Source organism: Perca fluviatilis, chromosome 2, assembly GCF_010015445.1.
Source record: "Perca fluviatilis chromosome 2, GENO_Pfluv_1.0, whole genome shotgun sequence".
In the NCBI taxonomy this organism is placed as follows: domain Eukaryota; kingdom Metazoa; phylum Chordata; class Actinopteri; order Perciformes; family Percidae; genus Perca; species Perca fluviatilis.
The window spans coordinates 38,352,343-38,364,423 of NC_053113.1; the positions used below are offsets into that span (position 1 = coordinate 38,352,343).

General features: G+C 43.1%; 1 protein-coding gene across 1 annotated transcript in view; it reads right to left on the reverse strand.

The window, feature by feature from the left end:
- Positions 1-681: 681 nt before the first annotated feature.
- robo2 (roundabout, axon guidance receptor, homolog 2 (Drosophila)) overlaps positions 682-12,081 on the reverse strand; it is a 295,576-nt gene continuing 284,176 nt past the window's right edge. The window contains exons 27-31 of the mRNA XM_039789345.1: positions 11,819-12,001; positions 11,142-11,300; positions 10,645-10,917; positions 8,969-9,163; positions 682-3,747 (exon numbers count right to left, since the gene is read on the reverse strand). Of these exons, the coding sequence (XP_039645279.1) occupies positions 3,746-3,747; positions 8,969-9,163; positions 10,645-10,917; positions 11,142-11,300; positions 11,819-12,001 (812 nt within the window). The 3' untranslated portion in view covers positions 682-3,745. The remainder of the gene's footprint in view (positions 3,748-8,968; positions 9,164-10,644; positions 10,918-11,141; positions 11,301-11,818; positions 12,002-12,081) is intronic.

Genomic DNA, 12,081 nt, shown 5'->3' on the forward strand with positions numbered 1-12,081 from the left:
ATATAAGAGAACAAGAACAAACTTTTTTGTGAATTTATATTTGCAGAAAATGCTGATACAGAAGCTTTTATATATCCAGTTTTGCATTTCTTTCACAAGTTATTTTACTGTGAGAGTTTGAAAGCAAGCTGCCTGTCTTAGTGATTTAGGAGATTTGGATTTGTGTTTGAAGCTGCTCCTTTAGAAGGATCAAAGTACGGATTGGTTTGACATAAGAAGCACAGCTGAGTCAGGAGCTCTTTCACAAACACACAGTAGGCTACACATCTTGAGTGCACATGTACACACACATACACAGTACAAAATAACTACACACGTTGCTGAGTCAAACACTATCAAGATATCACAGGGGGCATGTTTTTGGACAATCAGGCAAACTTGCCATCTTTCATGTTGTTGTAGCTACAGCATAAGAAAGTAGTCTACACAAACTACACAAAAAAAACCTCATTCCCTTTCCCTAAGTGGCTTTGCCACTTGGCAGACTGCCATTGTAAATAAGATCCTGTTTTTAATGACTTGCCTGGTAAAATAAAGGTGAATTTATTTTTACATATTCATACATAAATACAGCCAAGAGACATGAATTGGCATTATTCTTTCTTGTTTTACACCCAATTTGGACTTGTCCATTCATCTGTACAGAAGTCTTTCTATTAAAGACAAACAGAATGTTAGGCATTTTCATTTTTCAAAAATATTTTATTTGATATTGATCCAGGTACAAGGAAATAAAAGAACATGATTTATCTTACAGGACATGGGAATGAGACTGTAAAAGTTTATTTTCTTGATTCACTCTCTTCTTGGATAAGGACATGCAAGTGAATACAGAAGGTGGTTTACAGGAGAAAAAAAATCCTAACGTACTGTACTGTAGAAATGGCATCGGACTGGAGTGTCACCTCACATCCATACTGTACAGAAAGACTTCACCCAACAACTTTCTCTTTTTGTCACTTTTAATCCTCTTTTATAGCAAAAAGGCAAGACACAGATAGGCTACAAAGAATCAACAATATTGAGAAAATGAATAAAAGAGAGGGAAAGCCAAAGTACTTTCATCCTTCCAAAAAGACGTTTTCTCTACTGTCTCGACAAGCAAATTGTGAGCGTTTTTGCTCCTTGTGTTCAAAAAAGGTTTTAAGTTTCTGAAGTTTTGACATGAGAGGAGCAGTGCGCTGAACATGCAGGACGAAGAGTGACTCGGACGACTAGTGACCCGGCACCTCACCGCGCTGTGAGCACCGTGTGCCGATCAGCTCCTTATGGCCTCGCTGCTCGGCTCTGACAGCAAACTTTACAAAGGAACAAAAAACACATTTTATATTCCACAAATCTTTATGCATATTTCACAATATACTTTTATTATCATTTTAATAAATACAAAACGACACTGTGATTTAAAAGAAAACAATGAGTATTAAAGAGACACTAAAACGCATTAGACATTAGAAATATCAATCTTAATTTGGTATGTTCTTTTACTGACATCTTGTCTTAAGGTGGATGGACCAGCACATTATACTTGGAATCAAAATCCACAGCAGAAAAGAAAAGAGGGGGACGACAGAATCGGACATGAGAGGGATATTTTTGTCAATGAAAATGGAATGGCATAATCAAGTGGAGATGCGTATGGATATATACACATATATACACATACATAAACACCACCAGAATGTAAAATAACCTGAGATACTCTTTGCACCTCATTTCCAGAACACTGGCCACTGGGTGGATGATATAAAATGACGATGGCATGACGACAACAGTACAACAGCATCTGACGGCCTTTTGTTTCCACCCCCCCTTTTTATCAACATTAGCAGTACAAAAAAAGACAAAACAAACAGTCATTGAACCACAAAAATCCTGAACATTAATAGTGAAAACATTGTTGTAAGCAGCGTTTTGTAGTCCATAAAAGGCATACAAATAAACAAGCTTTTTCATTAAAAAAGGACAACCAATAAAAAACATTGTCTGAATTGACAAAAAAAATTGAGATTCAGAGGCTGAGAAGTCGAAAGCGGCCGATGATAAGTGTGTTTTGTGGCGGTCAGGCAGACAGAAAGTGTTCTGCTCCACACTGTGGCTGTAGACATGAAGGCAGTGGGAACTGCTAGTTCATAAACAAGGCTTTTCTCTGTTTTCATGTCACCGTTTGGAATCAAACAGTGACTCAAAGCTACATTGGAAATCATACACACACCATATCTTCTCAAAGGTATTGATACACGGCTGTGCTGACCATAGTGTACTGGCAACTGTAGCAACAACTGCTTTAATAGATTATCTAATTTTAACAGCACTAAACTGGACCCAACAGGTCATTGGGATGTTTTCTTGGATGACACTGTACCACAAATAATATCAAATAAAACTGTAAGTGCTCAAAAAAGCAAACAATATTAAAATGATGAAACTAAAGACAAAAATTCAAAACATAAAAGATGTAAACAAATGATGTTGCTCCACTGGTGTTTTAGGCAGGTTTAGGAGTATCATTGCTACTAATCATAGCTAAAGTTAAGGCTGTAGAAGAATCATGAATCTGCCTCTGTAAGTGCTATGACTGAAGTACAGCATGTGGACAGATTTCCCTGACTCCTCCTCCCTTTTGGCTGTTTTACGGTTAGTGTGCTGTTATACTGAATGGAGCGTGAACTCAGTGTAGTATAATTATTCAGGCAGTAAATCAGAAAAACTAAAATTAAAATGCTTGTATAATACGCTTGTATAAAAAAAAACTCCCTCAGTTTTTTTTCTTCTAAAAACAGGGCAATGGCTGGAGTTGCCCAAAGCCTTGACCACTCAATGTCTCTGAAATCAAACAATTGTTTTAGGTCAGTTAATTAGGAATTAAATAATCAACTCAATCACCTACAGTAATACAGTATCCTCTGTGTACAATTCTCCCAGCCTCATATCTGCCTTTCAGACCCTCGGGAACCTTGTATGTCTTCCACCCAATTAGTCTCAACTATGGAAATGGGTGCCTTATTTGTTGCTGTCTGTGAGCAAAGCCGTACTCTTTAATATCTCTCTGTACATTAGTATATAATTTTCTTCTCTTTACTTTACAGTACAGAAACTCCTCTTCACATATTCTTCCGGTTCTTCATGTCAGCAGGAGCTATGTTTTTGTGCTTATCACCAAAAATTGCAGTGCAAAAACAATAATTAATAATAATAATGATAATAATTAATGGTAACTATTAACAAACAATGGATTATAAAACAATTATTTTATGGCACAACAGCCACTCAATTCACATATAATACAAATAACCAGGTAAAACCAACTGTTTCTGTATATGGAAATTAAAAGCTTAAACTGAATTAGGCTTGCATAGCAATGCAACAACAAGTTAAAGAAGATATTTACAGGAACCAAAATCCCCTTTTCTCCAAGGGCAGTTACCAGAAAATGTGTTCTCGTATAGACGTTTTCTTTTTTTTCTTTTTTACTTGCCTTTTTCTAACAAAAAGAAAATTACAGTAAGGTAGGAGGTGGAAAATATTTTCTTGAGGACGAAAACATAGTGAGATGTACAGTATGTCTGTGTCTATACATCACATTTACAGTTCTGTGACACTGCTTTTCTCTGCCGTGCCCTCTGCTGCACTCCTTCCCTCTGAGAACACACAGATGAGGAAAAAGTCTGTCGCCTCAACAAGGAGAGCGTCGTTCTCTCGAGGACAGGCTGGGTTTTCTCCAGTTCACATCCCAGGCAGATCACTCTGTGGGAAGCAAGGGAAATTAATGAAACATGTATCTAAATTGAGAAGTGGCAGGTTTATTTAAAGGAAAAAGAAGAAACATTTTGGGTAATTTGGGTAAAGGTACTTTATTGTCACATACACATAGCAAAATTCATTCTCTGCATTTAACCCATTCCTCAAGGGAGCAGTGGGCAGCCAATCCCAGCGAGGGACCAACTCCAGATCTGAGCCAGTGGGCACTGACTGGAGAACCTTGTACATGTTTTTTGACGGTGGGGGAAACCGGAGCACCCGGAGGAAACCCACGCAAACATGGGGAGAACATACAAACTTCACACAGAAAGGCCCAGAACCACCTGGATTAGAACCCAGAACCTTCTTGCTGTGAGACCACAGTGCTATCCATTGGGCCACCATGCTGCCCAAGCTTAGCTTAGCATACATCAGAATTGGAAAACAAACTCTATTGGCAAAGTTTGCTGACACATAAAAGGCATTTAACTCTACGTCACAATAGCTGTCACTATTTTTGAACAAATGTACATGATAGCTACACAGCTGAGTCACCGTTTTGGGCTAATGGACTTTGAAACGCCGCTTATCTGACAGAGCTCCAGGGTAGAGCTTCGTTCGGGCCCAAAAAATCAAGCCCGACCCAGCCTGAGCCCGTGCACGTTGTGTCCGAGCCCGGCCCGGCCCGACACATTAACTGGAATTATCAGCCCGAGCCCGATTTCAACCCAACACTTTTTTAATCCGTGGGCCGTTATAACTGACGTTCTCAACTACAATTCAGAGATGTTTGAACTGCAAAAATCTGTTTAAAATTAGCTTAATGAATAATGCAACAGGAGCAAAGCATGTAAACTGCGCTGTTTGTTTATTCAGAATGGAACGGATCGCAAATGGATCTGAATGAAGAAACGTAAAAAACTCAACATATTTCTCTGTGAGGGCTCTCCCGCTTGCCTAGCCATCAGGGGGAGCCTATGCTTGGAGAACTAACAAAAGAGGAGGTTGAAGGCTGACTATCATCTTTTCTGCCATGGTGAGCCTGCTTCATGTGTCTGTTCAACATCCAAGTCCCCGTTTTATTTGCTGTCATAGGCAAACAGCGGCTGCACTTAATGCGCTCGACAAAGCCGACACATATGTTGTCACTGCCCACGACTTGTTTAAAATGGTTCCATACCTCCGACTTTCCTCCAAACTTGCTCAAAGTTCTCGCGTTTTCCTTTTTTTCTTTACATCCTCAAGCTCCATGTTGCACTTAAGCTCCACAATACAGCCCGCAGCCCCGGTGTGATGCGTGCGAGAGGAGGAGACTCCGCGCATGACACATGTTGCATTTTGTACCTGTACCTAGTCCAACTTGTGACACTTTTTGGACACATTTGTTACTTTGGCCTAAATAGATAATAGTTCTGATTATGGCATACAGTGCCTTGCGAAAGTATTCGGCCCCCTTGAACTTTTCGACCTTTTGCCACATTTCAGGCCTCAAACATAAAGATATAAAACTGTAATTTTTTGTGAAGAATCAACAAAAAGTGGGACACAATCATGAAGTGGAACGAAATTTATTGGATATTTCAAACCTTTTAAACAAATAAAAAACTGAAATATTGGGCGTGCAAAATTATTCAGCCCCCTTAAGTTAATACTTTGTAGCGCCACCTTTTGCTGCGATCACAGCTGTAAGTCGCTTGGGGTATGTCTCTATCAGTTTTGCACATCGAGAGACTGACATTTTTGCCCATTCCTCCTTGCAAAACAGCTCGAGCTCAGTGAGGTTGGATGGAGAGCGTTTGTGAACAGCAGTTTTCAGTTCTTTCCACAGATTCTCGATTGGATTCAGGTCTGGACTTTGACTTGGCCATTCTAACACCTGGATATATTTATTTGTGAACCATTCCATTGTAGATTTTGCTTTATGTTTTGGATCATTGTCTTGTTGGAAGACAAATCTCCATCCCAGTCTCAGGTCTTTTGCAGACTCCATCAGGTTTTCTTCCAGAATGGTCCTGTATTTGGCTCCATCCATCTTCCCATCAATTTTAACCATCTTCCCTGTCCCTGCTGAAGAAAAGCAGGCCCAAACCATGATGCTGCCACCACCATGTTTGACAGTGGGGATGGTGTGTTCAGGGTGATGAGCTGTGTTGCTTTTACGCCAAACATAACGTTTTGCATTGTTGCCAAAAAGTTCGATTTTGGTTTCATCTGACCACAGCACCTTCTTCCACATGTTTGGTGTGTCTCCCAGGTGGCTTTTGGGAGAACTTTAAACAACACCTTTTTATGGATATCTTTAAGAAATGGCTTTCTTCTTGCCACTCTTCCATAAAGGCCAGATTTGTGCTGTATACGACTGATTGTTGTCCTATGGACAGAGTCTCCCACCTCAGCTGTAGATCTCTGCAGTTCATCCAGAGTGATCATGGGCCTCTTAGCTGCATCTCTGATCAGTCTTCTCATTGTATGAGCTGAAAGTTTAGAGGGACGGCCGGGTCTTCGTAGATTTGTAGTGGTCTGATACTCCTTCCATTTCAATATTATCGCTTGCACAGTGCTCCTTGGGATGTTTAAAGCTTGGGAAATCTTTTTGTATCCAAATCCGGCTTTAAACTTCTCCACAACAGTATCTCGGACCTGCCTGGTGTGTTCCTTGTTCTTCATGATCGCTCTGCGCTTTACACGGACCTCTGAGACTATCACAGAGCAGGTGCATTTATACGGAGACTTGATTACACACAGCTGGATTCTATTTATCATCATTAGTCATTTAGGTCAACATTGGATCATTCAGAGATCCTCACTGAACTTCTGGAGAGAGTTTGCTGCACTGAAAGTAAAGGGGCTGAATAATTTTGCACGCCCACTTTTTCAGTTTTTTATTTGTTAAAAAAGTTTGAAATAGCCAATGAATTTCGTTCCACTTCATAATTGGGACCCACTTGTTGTTGATTCTTCACAAAAAATTACAGTTTTATATCTTTATGTTTGAGGCCTGAAATGTGGCAAAAGGTCGAAACGTTCAAGGGGGCCGAATACTTTCGCAAGGCACTGTAGCTTTCTCCCCACCCAATTAGGCTAAAGTAATGATTAAAAAAAACACAAATGCTTGATCAAAGGGTCCGGCCCGGCCCGGCCTGGCCCGAGGATAGTGGCGGAAAATAACGGCCCGGCCCGGCCCGAAGTCGGGCCGGGCTCGGGTCGGGCTCGGACTCGGGCAGAGAATCTAAACTCTACTCCAGGGCCTGCAACTCCCCTCTTCCTGCTAGCTAAATGCCCGGTGTATGTGAGTGAAAGCGCGGTCAGCGAGCTTGTTACGCCAGCATTCTCTTACCACAGGTTCCAGTTACTCTTTTAATGTGTGTAATTATAATGTGTTGCGTTATTTAAACAAACGATTGGGGAAATAAACGCCGCTTGTCCATGAATCTCATTGATAGAGCCTGCGGCTGGATGGAGCTCTATCAATGAGAGCTAGCTAGCCTCCTCTTAGAATTCCTCTGGAATTCACAAACATTCATTAACTTGAAATTGGACACCGTTGTTAGCTTTATAAGACATTTAGTTAGATGTTGTATATGTGGCGTGACGAAATTCAAACTGTAAATATACTTGAATTACGCCGAAAATGAAGCTAACTATCCGTGATTTGTAGCTACATACAGCTAGGATTGAAGGGACAGCTGCAGCTAACGAACCCCTTACAGTTCACAAATATTCATTAACTTGAAATTGGACACCGTTGTTAGCTTTATAAAACTTTTATTTAGATGTTGTATAAGTGGCGTGACGAAATTCAAACTGTAAATATACTCGAATTACGACCAAAAATGAAGCTAACTAGCCGCAATCTTGTACACATAGGATTGAAGGGACAGTCGCAGCTAACGAAACCCTTACAGTTCACAAATATTCATTAACTTGAAATCGGACACCGTTGTTAGCTTTATAAGACATTTAGTTAGATGTTGTATAAGTGGCGTGACGAAATTCAAACTATATACTTGAATTACGACCAAAAATGAAGCTAACTAGCCGCAATCTTGTACACATAGGCTTGAAGGGACAGTCGCAGCTAACGAAACACTTAGTCTTCACAAATATTCATTAATTTGAAATCGGACCCCGTTGTTAGCTTTATAAGACATTTAGTTAGATGTTGTATAAGTGGCATGACATGTGTGTAACATGTGGTAAGAGATTGCTGGTGTAACAAGCTCGCTGACCGCGCTCTCACTCTCACACACGGGCCATTTAGCTAGCAGGAAGAGAGGAGTTGCAAGCCCTGGAGCTCTGTCAGGGCAGCAGCGTTTGGTAGCTAGTCCATTAGCCCAAACTGTGACTTTTGCGCGGGTATGAGGTGCTGTGGGCTGCCAGCCGTGCCGGAGCTCAATTGAGCTCACAGCAGGCCGGGGTCTGTGGAGGAAGTCAGGCCGGGCGCCGAGGCATCAACACAGGCAGCACCGGCCGCTCAACTCCGACACACAGTTTTACCAAATTTGCAATTAGCCATCCATTTTCGTAAAATGGCCCATATTTGAGCTTTATATAGTTGATTTCTCGCATAAAAAAGTATCAGAAGTGAATTTGGTAACGAAACATTGCAGTGTCTGAAATATGAGATTCTGTCGCGTCTCTAATGTGTGTGATAGAATGTATTGTGTATTGGGGATTCGCTCAACCAATCAGCACGCGTCTCTAATGCGTGTGTATGGCGATTCGCTCAACCAATCAGCGCGCATCTCTACGTGTGTGTACGGGGATAAGGCTCAACCAAGCAGCGCGCAGCTCATCTAAATATTCATGACCATACCATATTTGGAAGAAAAGCTCTTGTTACAAATAGGGCCAAAACACAGGGATGCATAAGGGCCAATAAAATATCAACCAGGCCATTTTCAGCTCAACTAATGTTACATACCCCATTAGGAGACCATAAGGAACAGCGTGAAATACCCTATATAATCATTCTATCACCCCTTTAAAGCTCACTCATTAACATGTTTTGATTAAGCCATACACAACTTGTGTGCTGTAACTCCTCAGCGACAGCCAGGTGCAGTAACCTCCCAGAGTCTTGTTGTCACAGTGAAGTTGTGAGGTAGATACGGTCAGAATTGTTGGACTACACAATATGACTTTTTTCACTTTTTTTTTATTTTTGTCACTACACATGCAGTGCCGTATATCGTAAAACCCTGCTGTAAAATACGGAATTACTCACATAACTCTCCCGAGTACTGTCCCTGTCCATTGGTCCCCAGGAATTCAGCGTGCTCTGTGGCGGTCCACTGCTGTGGCTGTCGTGGACCTTCGGCCTTGCGTGGTCCTGTCGAGCCCTTGGAGGAGGCTGTGCCAGAGGAGCTGTGACCACCAGGAGAGGGAAAGGATGGTTTGTTGTATGGCAGGTATCCGTCCTCTGAAAACACAGAGGGATGGAAAGGCATACGGAAAGTTTGAAAAGCAGACATATGACTTTTAGTGTTGCGGTGAAACACATCTAACATCTGACGCATTAAGAGACAAAGAGCACTTTGCAACCCCCTCCTCCTGACATCTGCAAAGTGGCGGTGCCAACAAGCTATGCCAGGGCGTGCCACAGAGAGGACTCCCAGCCTCACACATGGCCTTGCAGCTACCAGCCTTATGATGGGGTAAATACAATAACAGAGGGACCACTGGCTGCTGTGGCACCCCCTGCTGCAGGGCAGCATAACATTGACCCTCAGCAGTCTCCGTCGTTGCGTGAAATCTCATCAAACTGCTCCCCACTGCTCAGCTAATGACTGCAATAGAGTCTGCCCCGACCTCAGTGGATTCTACTGTGAATCAGTCAGCACTCTGACACATAAGGGAATTCACCTATGGTTTTTTTTGTAAAGATGCTGATTGTGGCACCTGTCTTTGTCTCACAGTCTCAGATTAACTGTCTGAGAAAGTCCTGGCACAAAGAGGGGGCAGGCAGCACAGCATGGAGAGCTCTAATGGTCACACGCGACGCCGCGACGCCCCACACGCACGCGCCACGCACGCACGCACGCACGCACACACACACACACACACACACACACACACACACACACACACACACACACACACACACACACACACACACACACACACACACACACACACACACACACACACACACACACACACAGATGGGGTTTAGAGTGGCTGCTGTTTGTGTGAGAAAAGAAAGCCGAAGCGATTAGAGTGCATTTCAGTTGCTGGGGCCTCCTGCCTTTCTTGGAGCGGTGCAGGATGATATTGGCAACAGTTACAGGGGCAATGGGGAGGCTGAGGGGGGCATTCTGGAAACCAGAGCAAGTGGCAGACAGTGCATCTGTTCATGGGAGCCCAGTCTCAACGCAGCATGAAAGCTAACTTCAACACAAGAAATTCCTCACTGTCAAACCACCGCAGCAGCAAAACTCCTGTGTCCTTGTTGTTTTCTTGCAATTTTGCGATGAGCGATCTCTTTATTAAAACAAGTACTTCAGCCAAGAACAGGAACATCTCCACTTGTTTAGAATGTGAAGCCTAGAGTTTTTAATTCCTTCTTAATGAATCGTTGGAAGTCAGCAAAAATCATTTAAGTGATTTTGGTGCAGTACTGGTATATATTACACATCATTTTGTTAGCCCTTCTTTTTTAGAAATAAATAGGGTAGATGCTTAAGTAAAGCTGACAGTGCACCACCCTAACATGATATGTGATTGGCTTAAGTGAACGTTTTGTAACCATGCTAGCAGCATGGCTCTAGCGATGGTCTGTCCATGCATCTGTCAGTTCAACGTTTGTTGCAGTCTCAGTCAGATGAATTTTAAAAGAATGAATCGGAATAAGTTTGGTGATCCCCTGACAAAGCAGTCTGCCTGTTTGCATGGCTGTAGTACCTGTTTTGTGTCCCCTGCGCCCGTCCTCAGCTCGGTCCATGGAGCCCAGCCTGTCCTGAGCCTGGCGATGATGATGATGTTCCAGAGAAGTGCGTGTCTGCCTGTCAATGGAGCTCTTCGTGTCATCTAGCCCAGACAGGGCTCCTGACAAAGGTGTGCGCTCCAGAGATGAAGCCTTCCTATCTGTAGGGGGTACCATGCTGCTTACACTGCGGGCCCCCTGGATACGGCCCTGCCCCTGACAGGGAGGAGGCTCAGGGGGAGGAGGTAGGTCTGTGCCAAAAGGGGAAACCCCCAGAATGAATCATCTAAAGCCGTAAATTACTTATAAGATGTACTTTACTCGTATGAATCTAAAGAATCATGTCCAGACACATTTCCATCCAATAATATAAATTACATATCGATATAACTCCTTGTTTATAAAACAACAACAGATGTTTCAAGAGAACTTTCTACATAAACTATTTAAAATGTGTTTTCAGTCACTGCCTCACCGTCTGCACCAGCATCTCTCCGGTGGGGTGCTGTGCCCTGGCTTCGGGGTTTGCGTGTTGGCCTGGTGGCCCTCTGGTGGCCCAAGCTGTGTGTGCCGACTGTGCTGCCATCTGTTGAGAATGGACTGCTGGGCCGGGGCCTGTGGGACAAGCCTTTACCTGCAAGGGGGATACAGGACCACAAGCCACCTGGTTAATAAAGACATTCAGAAGCCAATGCCTAGACAGTGGAGCTCAGGCTGTCATCAAGAAGTGTAGAGGTTATCAATTAAGATTAAAAAACCTATTAAAAAACTAAAAGGTAAAGGTTTCCATTAGAGGATAAGGCACTGTGGAGAAAGCCTGTAAAAGGTTGCAAGTATAACATTTCACCCAGCTATTATTACTCATTTAACCCAAGAAAGCCAGAGTGCAAAAGCCAGATCAGTCATAGAAGAACTGAGTGAAAGTTGGGGATAGGGAGATATCCGCAGTCCAGCCATGTACAAAAGGTGCCATGCACAGCCTGGGCACAGCGTCCACAAGCAGCAGAGGAAATCCAACATGAAGCCAACATTATCGGGGAAAACATCAGCCAATGGATGACAAGAGGAAGAATCAGAGCAGAAAGGAACAAATCATCTGCTACTGGTAGAAGTTGCAGTCCAGCAGTGTGTAGCCGATCTCCACACACAAACCTCTCTTGCTGAGGCTCGTGCCCTCTAGGCGGTAGCCTGCCTTGTCTGCAGCGGCCACCAGGGCCTGGGCAAAGCTACAGTGGGTAAAGATGGAGCCATCAGACGAACTGCCCAAACTGGACCTATGGCTGGAGAAATTACGGTCATCCTCTGAGGCTGAGCCCCACCCATTCACCATGGACCCTGTGGGACACCACAGGTTGCAGCAAGTGTGAGTGTGTTGGACTGTGTGTGTGAATGAATATCTTTCTTCAAAATACTCA